General features: G+C 32.0%; 1 protein-coding gene across 5 annotated transcripts in view; it reads right to left on the reverse strand.

Moving 5' to 3' along the window:
* Nucleotides 1–4,065: 4,065 nt before the first annotated feature.
* LOC139502700 (cardioacceleratory peptide receptor-like) overlaps nt 4,066–14,323 on the reverse strand; it is a 132,456-nt gene continuing 122,198 nt past the window's right edge. For all 5 annotated transcript variants that reach the window (XM_071292248.1, XM_071292252.1, XM_071292249.1 and 2 more), the window contains 5 exons: nt 12,823–12,947; nt 11,092–11,251; nt 9,256–9,375; nt 8,416–8,596; nt 4,066–5,881 (listed from right to left, as the gene is read on the reverse strand). In XM_071292248.1, coding sequence (XP_071148349.1) covers nt 5,647–5,881; nt 8,416–8,596; nt 9,256–9,375; nt 11,092–11,251; nt 12,823–12,947 — 821 coding nt within the window. In that variant the 3' untranslated portion in view covers nt 4,066–5,646. The remainder of the gene's footprint in view (nt 5,882–8,415; nt 8,597–9,255; nt 9,376–11,091; nt 11,252–12,822; nt 12,948–14,323) is intronic.

Below are 14,323 nucleotides of genomic sequence, written 5' to 3' on the forward strand. Positions count from 1 at the left end.
GTTAGTTACCCCGTTTGAATGGGTTTACACTAGTAATTTGTTGGGACCCTTTATAGCTTGCTGTTTGGTGTGAGCCTATGCTCCATGTTGAAAGCCGTACCTTGACCTATATTGGTTTAGTTTTTATAAATTGTTACATGGATGGACAGTTGTCTCATTTGCACTCATCCCACATCTTAAATTAATTGAATGTCACAATCCAGCCTTATTCTCTCACTATCTTATCCAAACGGACTTAGATAGGAAACCAGAATATACGGATAAAGGCGACAGTAGTATACCGTTATTCGAAAGTCATAATTCCATTGAGGGAAAACAAATCTAGTTACTAGATTTTATTTCTGAAGTTTTTTCCACTGGTTTAACGCGTTTAATTACTATACATAAATGATATTTGTTGGTTTTGTTTTTAGCTTCAAATATGAATTGTGTTTCCTTTACTTTCCCATATTTAATTTGTAATACCAATTGTGATACCTAGAAAAGCGCTTCGGACATATGAAATAATTAAACGTGTTGTTTTAAATTTTCTCCTTTATTATATGACATTTTTTTGTTGAGTTTTTAGCTTGATATATTACATGTATTATTTGTGTTTGCTTTCCTTCCCATTTTTAGTTTGATTAATGATATCTATTTATTTATATAGTTACTGCAGATGCAATAAGCTCTTCACCTATATCAATACTTGTACATACTCGGTTTTCAAATATTTGACTTTAAGCGTTCCTAATGGAGGTTAATGCATAAAAGTGCTTCCTGCGCATTAAATTATTGAACGTGTAGTTTTAATTTTTTTTACTACATGCAAATGATATATTTTTGTTTTGTTTTTAGCTTGATATATTGATTGTGTTTGCTTTACCTTCCCATCTTTAGTTTAATATGTGATACCTGTAGAGAAGTATTCATTTAGAAACTGCAGATGTGACAATACTACCTAATATCCCACTGCAAGAGTCATATTAACCTTTCAGCTTAGTTTCATGTAAATTGTTCGAACATGGAGAGAACTACAGTGAAACCTTACTAAACCGAATCCTGTATAAACCGAAAACCTGTATAAACCAAACATGTTCGTAGCACCGTCATATCAAATCATGTGCGTTGTGAAACTTATAAAACCGAGCATCGGCCAAAACCGAACAAAATCTTAAGTCCCGAAGAGGTTCGGTTTACACAGGTTTCACTTTATATTAATTACTCGAGAAATGTTAAGTCAGCGATTTTATTTGTATTAAATAAAACGATGAAATTCAGAGTCAATTCTATTGGGAACCACAATTTTCAACTAATGATTATTTTCTAGTTTCTAAATTTGAATAAATGTACATTCAAAATTGAGATTTTCTAGAACGACTGAATTGAATAGACAAAAGTCAATTGACAGTATTTTAACAATTAACCATTATTTTTCAAATTATAATAATAGGTAACAGTAACTGACTATTTGTTTTAAGAAATAGTGAGAAACAATTATGATTTAACCCTAAACTAACGCTTCCACCCTTTATAACAATATCAGAAAAAGCACGGTAAAATCGTTGAATGTTATATGTGTACTTTGAAGCATACTCTTTTTCATCAAAAAAAGCTAAAACATACTAGCGCGCAAAGTTCATGTAAAAACGTGAAATGATATCATTTTTTAGACTTGATATAGACAAGGATGAGCTAAATTATTTACACTTTACACATTGTGAACATAACAGAAAATGTTTAATATACTTTAATGACGTAAAAATGTCATTAATTGATAAATGATGATACTATATTGCCCCCAAGCCTCGTTATGAAAAAAACTGATTTTCTCTACGGTAATTACTTTTTCGATCTGAATTCAATTATAGACATACAAACTTAGTTAGAAGAACAAAATAATTGATGAAATATCGAAACATCGTGGTACATCTTATGTTGATAAATGAATAACAATATAAAGCAAACATAAAGACAAAAGATACAGAAACAAAGTGTCTAACTGAGGATTAAAAAAGAGGCGTTAGACACTAACGGGAGTTCCAAACCGTATGGGTCGAATATATTTACAAAGGCATCACAACTAACAATAAACGGCGAAATTACAAACAACAGTCTAAACAACTCTTTAAAAACATTAATGAAGGAGCAACGCTTTGCCAAACAAAAACAAGTGATGATATGTGGTGCGTCGGAGCAGTAAGCGTATATATGTATATATGTGGCAACATAAGCTGACTGTCCGCATATCAATTAGAATCTTTCTACTTGAATTGTTTTGCGCTTCTACGAGGCGCTATATGTTATATTAAAGCTTCTCGAGAAGAATGACAAGAAGTGTTCAATAACTCTCGTTTAAGTATGGGTTTAAATATTAAAATATTAGATATAGCAAGATTTGAACCAAACTCTGACGTACAAATTAATGGGATAGTGAGGGTCGATTGACAGTTTGATTTGATTTTTTGATTTTTGGCGTTTTGACTCCACTTTTTTAAGCACTGCTTTTTTGGCTGTTTCCTGGCGGCCAGTTTTTATTGTTGGAGGAAACCGGAGCGGCCAGAGAAAACCACCGACTTTCGATAGGAAACTGGCAATCCTAGTCAATTTAAATTGGAGTCAATTGGAACTCACCATCTCAGTAATGACTGGCTAGTGATGACAGTGGTACCTACTTAGAGCGCTTGGCAACCGAGGCCCCGATTGACCATATGAATATTTGACCTAAATGATTCCTTTCCATCAGTAATATGTCATACATAACAATATTTTGTTTGAAATCTTTTATGTCGGTCATATATAACTTACCTCCTATTAGGGTATTTGTTCTTAAAAGTTTTGGGTTCCAGCGTTTTTTTTATGATGAAAGTAAATCAATCGCTCCTGATGCACCTAATTTATAGGTGAATCTTCATCTTGTTCTCGAGTTTTTAAGACAAATAATGATATGGAAGTTCTTTCTGTTTTTCGTTTAGTTTTTTTTTTTCATTTTCGACCAATTTTAGTTTCTTTTACGTACATTATGGTGTGTTGTAATATTAAATGATTGTTGTGTTTGATTGGTTAGCTATTGTTTAATGTCGGTACGTTGTGATGGGCTGCTGCTTGAATACTGTGTGGTTCATAATCACATATTCCAAAGGAGTAGGTCCGGTATGGACCGATTTTTGCCTCAAATTTCAGGTTTATCTGACGAAAGATTTTGACCATTTTTTAAACACTTAAGTGTCTATTTCATTTGAATCAATAAGGTTATGTGAAAGATTTTCACTGATTTAGTCATTAAAAACGATCCGATTCAAGCTCAATTATGAAAAATCTACCAAATATGCCGAAAAATGTCATTTTTCAGAAGGTTTTTGTCAAAAATGAAAGTGGCGGCATCCGTGTTCATCCTCAACCTTTATATATGTTATGTATTATCATAAAATACAACTTACATTTCAATATTAAGGATGAACGCGAATGCGGCCAATTTCGTTTTACACGAAAACCGTCTTAAATTTAACTAAAATTCTAGAATAGTGAAGATTTCAGTAATTTAGCATGACTTTATGGTGCTAGTACCCGATATATATGCATTGTATCGTCAAAAAAGCCCATATTTATGTAGCAGAAGCATTCTACTGTCCAATAAATAACTAAAAGTTTACATTTTAACAATTTTGTAAAACTGCTATATTTTGGGGCCCAGAAGGAGTCTTACCGGACCTACTCCTTTAGATGCGACTTGCAATATCTCGCTCTGACTTGTTTGCAATGATAGAATATATACACAAAAGATGTCACTCAAATGTCCCACCACATCATCTTAAGAATCTAATGACATGGGATCATTATGACCTATAAAATGATGTATTAATAGCTGTATATTGGTATAATCTGATTGGATGTGATATCAATAACTTCTTTATGACTGCGGAAATTTCTAATTTATTAAGGGAAACATATATCTGTATGCTTCCAATTATTCTATCGAATTACTTTTTATGAAGGATAAATAGTCTACAATTACATCATTATCCTTAGATTATGACTTAAGTTCGTTAACTTGATTGTGATCTGTCATTAGTAAAGATGAAGATAGTCGGATATTTATTTTTATTATACATCATTTAACTTCCTTTTATAGGCAGACATGACAAAATAACAAACAATAACTGAAGTATTATATCTATGAACACTAATAGTGATTAAAAACATTCCTTAGATTATGACTTAAGTTCGTTAACTTGATTGTGATCTGTCATTAGTAAAGATGAAGATAGTCGGATATTTATTTTTATTATACATCATTTAACTTCCTTTTATAGGCAGACATGACAAAATAACAAACAATAACTGAAGTATCATATCTATGAACACTGATAGTGATTAAAAAACATTCCTTAGATTGTAATTTGTTCTTGCCAAATTTTGAACATTTTTTTTTAGTAAGAAAGGCTTTACAAGTATTCTTCTGGTTTTATAAACCTCAAAACTTAAATTTATGAGGACTATATACAAATGCATACTGAATTTTACAATCATCCCCAGTTTTTGATGGGGTTTGAGTTGCTTAGTCTTTAGTTTTCTATAGTAAGTCTTGTGTACTATTTTTTGTCTATTTGTCTTTTTCTCTTTTAGCCATTGCGTGGTCAGTTTATTTTCGATCTATGAATGTCCCTCTGGTATCATTCACACCCCTTTTACAATAGAATATCATTGTAACTTGCGTAAATGCTAGAGGTGGCGATGTGAACATCAAGTATGTCCGAAATCACGGGCATACAATTTAGGGTTTGTTTGTTGTTGTTTATCTTATTTTTTAGTTAGTCTTGCTACACCTGGACTGTAGTGTATATGTCATATACTGTGTTACAGCGGTTAATCAAAACTGACGAGGAAAGATAACACCCAGCCATTAAAAGCTTTGTTATTGTGGAGCCTAGGTCGTCGAGTGGACTACCGCGTCCGATATAGTGCAAGGCGATCTAATGCCACGATATCTCAGTTGCATGAGTTCAAATCCGGCGAGGAAAAGAAAAAAAAGCGAACGCAAAGGACAAGGTATGATAAGGGACATGTTTGGCCCCCTCTTCAAATGACTTCATATTCAATACATGGTTAGTTTATGCATTGTGACTTAAAAAATGTATCTGGATTAAAATATGCATAACTTTTTAATATCCATGACGTTTTTGTAATATGCATGAAGCGTTTTATCATGTAGTGGCTGATTGTTTTAATATTAATAAGTTATTCTTCTAAAGTATTTATCAGTACTTTGTTCAGGTTGTCCTCCCATTTAGACATGTGCCCCCTTTATTGTCTTTTTCATATAACAACAAACTTAAACATCAATTAGTTTTAAACATAATAAATATATATATTGTTTTTGGGTTATTGTTTTACATTCTAATTTAGCGCTCAAAATTATTTTAAAATCACCTATTAATCACTTTTGTAAACAGATTATTTTGTTTATTGTTTCATTGCTAATTAGATAAAATGCAATAAGTGTTCGTCATCTTTCATTCGGTCATTCCCGCTATACAAGGTATTGATCCCATGAACGTTTTCATTGCGTTCTCTAACATTTTCAAATGAAAATCGGTTCTTTAATAACCTCTGCAAGATACATGAAAGGTTTGACCCTTTTGTGCACAAATGGAATAACTGATTTCTTTAGTTTCTTATAATTGCTGGTTGTTTTTTGTCAGGCAATACACTAGCTATCAGGTCACATGTTTCCATTTGAAAACTTTCCCCTTGGTTATAAATAGATCTGCTAGGGGAGATAATCTGACGTCGAAATGTAAACGTGTTGTCCGTTACCATTGTAGAATGATCAGATGGCATTTTCGTTTGGTCAGCACAAAAGGGAAATATATCACAAATTACTTTAACTGCTTTGAATCGTCTGAAATATAAAAAAAAATGAGATGCAAATATCAGCTTGAAGCATACATTGTTAGTTAACATAAAAATGAAGGTAGTTGCGTTTGACGTCAACTGTACATGACTTAAACTTTAAAATGGCATTAAGAGTGTCAATTTTCAAACAAAAATAACCCAAATGGCGAGCTCCACTGGAAATTCAAATCGGAAATTCCTTTATAACATGTCAAAATCAATTGATCAAACAAATCGAACAAATGAAAACAACTGTCATATTCCTAACTTGATACATGCATTCTTTATGTATCAAAAGAAAACATAAAGATGATTGGTCGTCAGTAACGTTATTATATTATTTCACAAGTGAACAAATGAGAAAGAAAATAATAAATGATTTGTTAGTACTAAACTGAATTTGGTTCTTTTAATCAAGGAACACGTGTCTTCCGCATGGACATTGATAAGATTTGATTTAATGTATAGTAGTCAGATATGAATGCAAAAAAGCGCAATTATCATTTTTGCGTTAGTGTAATGATTTTGTTGTCCAAAGAATGTACCAGAAATACATATTACTTGTCAATAAAGTATGTATTGAAGTTTTGCAGATTCCATTACCTTATGGTATACATGTTTTACTTGAATTGTTAATAAAACACGAAGGTATGTAATACAGTGAAGTCTGTTTAAACCGAACCTCTTCGAGATGTATGATGTGTTCGGTTTTGGCCGATGTTCGGTTTTATCAGGTTCACAATACATACAATTTGATATGACGGTGCTCAAGAACATGTTTGGTTAATACATATTTTATGTTTATGCAGGATTCGATTTAGCCAGGTTTTACTGTGTCAATTTAGCTGGTCCTATAGTATGTAATTATAAGTTTTACCGGAAATAAAATAATAAGTTTTGTTATCCTTTTTTACAGACCCTATACATTCCTTATTTATATTTATCATTAGTTATGTCATGTTTTATTTACTAGTCATGACAACTATATTATTGAATTGCATTGTCGGTTTGCAACATAGATTTTTACTTGTCACACTGATTGCAGAACTAACATTGGAATAGCTTTACATTGAATCGAATTATCAAATTTAGTTATATAAAAAAAAGGTTGAAAAGAGAGCATCGCCACGCAGATCTGTCTTGTATCGTGCAAAATGAAAATATAATCAAAACAACGTTTAATTGTTACCTTCTTACTGCAATACATAAAACAAAAAGTTAAAAGTAATTCATGCGTAAATTTTAGACATGGACTAAATACACTCGTCACAGATAACAGGTGTAACTATTGGTGGCTGACGCTGGAGAAAACCACTGACATTGTGTCCTAAATAAGGGTTCATGTTTTCATATGCAAAGAAACGTTGAGACAGATATTATGTACTAAATGAATATAAGATTTTGACACACGTTTGTTTACTATTGTCATGCATGTTATAACACAATCTGTATGCATATAAATAAAACGATGTGGTATGATTGCCAATGAAAAAAATCTCTACCAGAAACCAGAAGAAAGAAATTGTAGGTCACCGTACGGTCTTCAAATGTGAGCTAAACTCATACCTCATAGCACTGCTATGTGCAATAAGGAGGATGCGCTGTTCTCTGGTAAATAGTTTACCGTAAAGAGATTAGATACGTTTGTTTACTGAAATTGACGCTACAAAAATGTTACGGTCACCATCACAAATTGATTGACAAATACGTTGGGTATGTATCTCAAATCAATAGTGATATATTCCGTCATTGTTGACCTTCAGATACCGTATAGCGGGTTATTTTCGCGGGTGTAAAATTTCGCGATTTTCATTGAGAAAGGTATACAAAATATTTTTGCGAATTCAAAACTTTTATTTATACCTTTGCTTGTACACTTTTAAATTGGCGGAATATTTTAAGTCGATTTTGTTCTAGCCGCGAAAATAAGCGAAAATTTACAACCCGCGGAAATTGTCTGCTATACGGGATGTGTCTCTTCGTAATCGATTGACGAGATTTTGATATCTATAACTATTTTCAGTCATTATCTGCTAGTCGTCTTTTGTTGATTTATGTATCATTGTCATTTTATTTAGTTTCTTCTGTTACCTATTCTGAAATCGGACTCGGACTTCTTTTAAACTGAGTTTCAATGTGCTAATGGTTGTGTATTTGTTTTTTTCTACACGAACTAGAGGTTTTTCTACACTAACTAGAGGTATAGGAAAGGGTTGAGATCTCGGCACACATGTTCAACCCCACCGCCTTTTTTGCGCCTGTCCCAAGTCAGGAGCCTCTTGCCTTTGTAAGTCTTCATGATTTTTAATTTTAGTTTCTTTTATATATTTTGGAGTTTAGTACGACGTCCATGATCACTGAACTAGTATAAGTTTTTGTTTAGGGCCAGCTGGAGCACGCCTTCTCCTGTTATCTTCTTTTTGGTCGGGTGGTTGTGTCTTTGACAAATTCCCCATTTCCATTCTCAGTTTTAATTCGCCATCATTAAGATTATTTGACTAAAATTGACATTAATAAACTCACAATAGAAAATAAGCATACCTAAGTTGACGGCAAATTCTTGTACTAAATACACCATATATAACTGGATTTATTGCACTATTTAGAGGTGCTAAACTCTGAACAAATACTGTAATCAGCTTAGTTGTGTGATTTAACTTGATATGTCCATAAACTTGGAGTAAATTCCACAAAAAGTAGGGACTCCAGCACATAATAAATACTAAAAAGATGTACATATAGTTATTAGAATATTGCGGTATAAAATATAGGTCGACAGGTAAGATACATTTAAAAAAAGATTTTTTCATGTCCAATCAATTCATATCCTCAATAAATGATGGCTTTCGTGTATTACGTTTCTTATAAAGCTATTAGCGTCTTTCAAAATTTGATTTTGGCATTGTTTTAAAACATTTTCCATTGACTTTTTATCACATTTTATCAAAATAAATTTACTTTATTTTTCTTCACACAACATATACAATTTGTGTCCCAATTTTGTGCGAAGCAATAAGGTTAATAAAGCAAAAAAAGGTCAACAGTATGTAACTTTTCTCCTCTGCGTACTCCAAACTCTATAACTAATTGTTGTCATTATAATTATAATTTCATTACCAGACAACCAACCAGAAGTGATTTTTTTCATGCAATAATTTCAAAACGGTGTGTATATCACATGAAACAAATAGTGTCGCACCAAGATGCATCAAGAGTAATATTTATAAATTGCATTCGAGAATGCTTACCTTATATAATATCAAATGTCATTTTTATTGTTCGTATTATAGCTTGTGGAAACAAACAGTGCCACACCGTTAGCATTCGTTGTATGGTGATAATTAAAAGTAATATCTATAAACTGCTTTAAAATATATTTACCTAAAATAATAACAAAAGTCATTTTTATTGTTCGGATTTTAGCTTGTGGAATAATTCCTCTGGAACTGGCTCTGGAATCATGTTGAACACTTGAAACTTTCTTTCGTTGATTTTTTAATTCTGTAAAAGACAAATCAGTCAAAAAATTGAAAACAATGCAGCATATAATATTTAATATGTCTTTAAAGGGGTTGGGCCAATAGATTTTGTTTCAGTTATTAATAATTTCGTTTAAACGATCAAAATTGACAAAGATGGTGACAGAAAATCGTAGCCAAGAAACCCCATCATTGGGATAATATCTCAAACATACGATACTGATAAAAAGAACAAACAAGAAAATATGCATCAGGCTAATCCCTTTGACTTAAACTCGGATACTGTTAAATGCATTTTTTTTTTAAATTTACCTAAAACAAATTCACGTAATTTTTGTACGGTTGAAAATCCGACAATCGGTTCACATGACGAACGGAAAAAAACATGGGCATAATTCATGTGAAAAACACTAACTATGTACAAAATAAACGACAACCATAACATAACAGGCTCCTGACTTTGGACTGTCATATTGATGTTTTTTTGGGGTTTTTTTTGCTCTTCATTAGCAATTTTTGGCGACGGAATGTTGATAAAAAGAATTCCGCATGACGTCCGGAAAGATTTTTCCCCAGAACAATTTTGAAATATATAGCTATAAATGCCAGCAACACATTTAACGACAACCAATAATATTATTACAAAAAAATTAAAAAAAAACACGGTGAAAGGAGATTTTGCTAAATTAGGCAATTATAAGAGAAAATCTTATAATTTTATTTTAAATATTTTGGCCGAGAGGTTCACTAAAGAGACATTGATTGTCGAAACGCACATCTGGTTCAGAACAAAAACAAATACAAAAGTAAACAAAATAAACCAAAGAAACCGAAAAGTAGACTGTCTGATCTGTACATCAAATCTTGCAATATGCAGTTTAGCTTTTTGAAGAGTACATTAGGTTTCTGGTTAGTTTAAACATATTTATTAATAGTGGATTGGGAAACAAGTTATGACAGTTATATTAATCCCTTACCACTATGCGGGTGCGAGTGCTGCCTTGTGGCGGCATTAGCCTGCTCTTTTTTTCGAAATCTACAAGGTAGTCTTTTAAGAAGAAGAGATATGGATCTCTTTTAACACGGGTCAGCCATTTATCGTCCCCTTCCGACGGACTATAATAGTTTCATCAAGACCATACTCGCAAATGGTGTCAAGTGAGATCCGAAAATTTAGTCCCTAAATTTATAATCCCGGAACGGGAATCGAACCGGAAACATTTGTGTTAGTAGTTCGAGGCAATAACCACTACACCACGACTCTCAGGTTTCTGGTTGATAGCCTTATTGGTTTTAATGACAATCTAAATGTTAATGACGCCTTTACAATTAATCTGTTTGAAGTTAGACGTATACTGATTGATATTTAAGTCTTATATCAATGATTTCTACTTTATTATGTGTTTTTCGCTTTGAACTAGCTGTCAGTAACTGCGAGAACTCTCATGTATGTTCTCTCATGTATGTTGGTATGATATATATGTATCCGTCTACGTAAACGCTGTCTTCCGATTTATACTCATCTGATGAGTAAGTCCTTGTCAACGGATTTTATAGTTTGTTCTTTATCTGAACTGTTACACAACTGTCCTAGTTTAGTTTTATATAACAAGACTCATTTGTATATGTCACTAGATAAAACACATGTCACAACTAACATAATTGTCTTTTGTCCTGTATCTGTCACCATGATTTTATGTCACGACATAACTTCTGTCTTTTGTTGTGTAATTCATACCTGGTCTATAATAGAGCGGTTTCCTTTCATGCTTCTTTTTCATCGTCGCCATCAACGCAGAGTTCTTGCTGACGATAATATATACCATTATACCATAACAAAAAGCTATAATAATTGCTGGAATAATGAACACGGCAAAGGCAATAATGGTTACATATATCTGAAAAAACAGAAAGGTATGATAATTGCAAGAATAATGGACATGGTTAGGGCAATAATAGTTACATAAATATGAAAAAATATCAATTATTAACAAACAAGAAACAGACATTTCAAACATATTTAACGCATAGTTATATATGTTATTTGCCAATTACCGTGTTAGTGTGTCAACTCTATTAGCAACATAGTTTATTGTTAACAAAACAGTAAGATTAATGATTTTCATATTCTAAAACAAAATGAGAAGAATGCCACCAAAAGTAACTGACTAACGTATGTTTTTGCTCATTAAAACATAATAAATAATGAACATCAGATATTGTAATATTGTAGGTAACAATGTTTATTACTTCTGCCAATTTGCCACATGTTATGTTAAAACAACAAGTCAAAGCACACACATAACAATAGCCTTTATTTGGAGAATACTGTAAACTAACTAATTTTCCCGAGCGATTTATTTTCACGACTTTCGCCAGAAGAATACTATCGCGAATATAAATCGTCGCGAATATGTGAAACTTTAATTTTTCTACACTCAACTATATCAAGTTAAATTTGAGTATCGGGAAATGGGATAGAAAGGGCTTAACGCGAAATAAAGTATCCGCGAAAATAAGTTGGTTTGCAGTATGTATTGCATTGCTTATTGAACAATATCATAGTTCAAGTGCTCACATTTCTCCAGCGAATCACCTCATAATATTTGGTTAGGTTTCGTGTTGTTCATACCTTAGTTTTGATTAAGTGTTTTGTAGAATCGTGTTTGTGTTTGCTTCATTTATTTGTTTGTTTTTGCTATAATTATTTCCGAATTGTATTGCAATACAGCTGTGCCGTTTTTGACAGTCGCAATGACAATAATTCAAATCTACAGAAATCAATAGCTTTGTAGGACAACTAAGTTTACTAAGATATGCACGAGTCTCATAATCATAATCCGATCAATTCACCTTTCAATTTACAATTGTTGACAAATTTGTCATGTTTATAATGCAAAAGTATCGAAATCATAATTCAATTAACTTACCTTTCAGTTTACCATTGTTGGCAAATTCATAATGCAAAAGTATCGTAATCATAATTCAATTAACTTACCTTTCAATTTACAATTGTTGGCAAATTCATAATGCAAAAGTATCGTAATCATAGTTCAATTAAAGAGGGACGAAAGATACCAAAGGGACAGTCAAACTCATAAATCTAAAACAAAGTGACAACTCCATGGCTAAAAATGAAAAAGACAAACAGAAAAACAATAGTACACACGACACAACATAGAAAACTAAAGAATAAACAACACGAACCCCACCAAAAACTAGGGGTGATCTCAGGTGCTCCGGAAGGGTAAGCAGATTAACTTACCTTTCAATTTACAATTGTTGGCAAATTCATAATGCAAAAGTATCGTAATCATAATTCAATTAACTTACCTTTCAATTTACAATTGTTGGCAAATTTATAATACAAAAGTATCGTAATCATAGTTCAACTAACTTACCTTCCAATGTACAATTGTTGGCAAATTTATAATGCAAAAGTATCGTAATCATAATTCAGTTAACTTACCTTCCAATGTACAATTGTTGGTAAATTTATCATGCATTGATCTGTCTTAAATAAAACAGCGGCAGGAATAGAGAACACCGCTGCAATCAACCAAGCTGTGGCAACAAGTATCCTATTTCTAGCTTCTAAAAAAATTAAGAAAATGTGATATGAGTGCCAATGAAACAAATCTCTACAAGAGACCAAAATGACATAATAAAAAACAGTAGAAGAAATAAAACATTAATATAATTGGATATGTAGACAGCTCTCTTACACGCAAAAAAAAAACAATAACGGTAAAATTATAAGGGCATACACTACAAGCACGGGGACACATTATACTGCATCCACACAGCACGGGTAGCAGTCCCGGAAGTCAATATAAAAAGATGTGATTTGATTGCAAATTAGACAATTCTCCATAAAAGGCCAAATGACACAGAATAAAAGTACAAGATATAAAACACTTATATAATAAAATTGATTAAACATGCCTTTAACAATATTTATTAAAATCTCAATCGTTAGATTGATTTTGATTAGTTGCAGCTACTGAATTTTAAACAGTGCATTCTAATTATCTACTAGGGAAATGGTTTATGAGTGAAAATCCATTCAGAAATTATAGTAAATAACATCGACAGAACAGTGGAATGTAATGTTTTGTTACTGTATAGCAATACAGATTTACTTTATGCTTTCTGTTATCAAAATCAGAATCAAGATTAGTACCTATACAAACACAAGCAATGTTCTTCATGTTTATTCAGAGTAATGAGTACTCAGTGTTTGATCTCAAATTTGAAGATACTGAGAGGTCATACATTCGTTTGAAATACTGTTAGTCACAAAAACCTTATCACAACGATCTACTGGTTATTTTCTGTGGATAAACTATAAAACTTTGAATATAAATAGCTAAGCAAGATCAGAAAATGTTTGAATTTTCAATTTTTTTATTGATTTGTCTTTCACTATGTTTTAGTTTGAATGCTACAGACAATTCACCGTTTCAGAATCTAATGCATTCTGGGTAAAAATTTAAAAAGTGCACACCAAGCGTGATGATTGGTTTAAAACGTCCAAAGAATCGAAATTCAATCAATGACGTAACGTTATTTTCATTTTGGGGTACGAACAATGTAATTAGCCATAGTCCTTTGCATTCTGAAATGGCCAATTTCATGAATTAATCGAAACTTTAACATGTATAACGCGCAAAAGATTTATTTTGTTTATCAAAACGTCTCACAAAAGAAATTTAGGATTTTGATCCTTTTCAGGTTGAGGAGTAGGGGAAAACTGACGAAAGTTCACATAAAAGACGTCGTTTGAAATGACGCAACATTAAGGATGAGAAAAAACTAGAAACTAAATAAGAAGCAATGTAAGTTTCTATTTTATATCCCCTTTTACAATTTTAAAACTAATGTGTTACTCATTTTTGAATGTCAACGAATGTCAAAAGTTAGGTTTAGTAGACATTTAATCAACATATCGAATCATCAGTCATCTATTC

The sequence above is a fragment of the Mytilus edulis genome, chromosome 14 (genome assembly GCF_963676685.1).
Source record: "Mytilus edulis chromosome 14, xbMytEdul2.2, whole genome shotgun sequence".
Classification (NCBI taxonomy): Eukaryota; Metazoa; Mollusca; class Bivalvia; order Mytilida; family Mytilidae; genus Mytilus; species Mytilus edulis.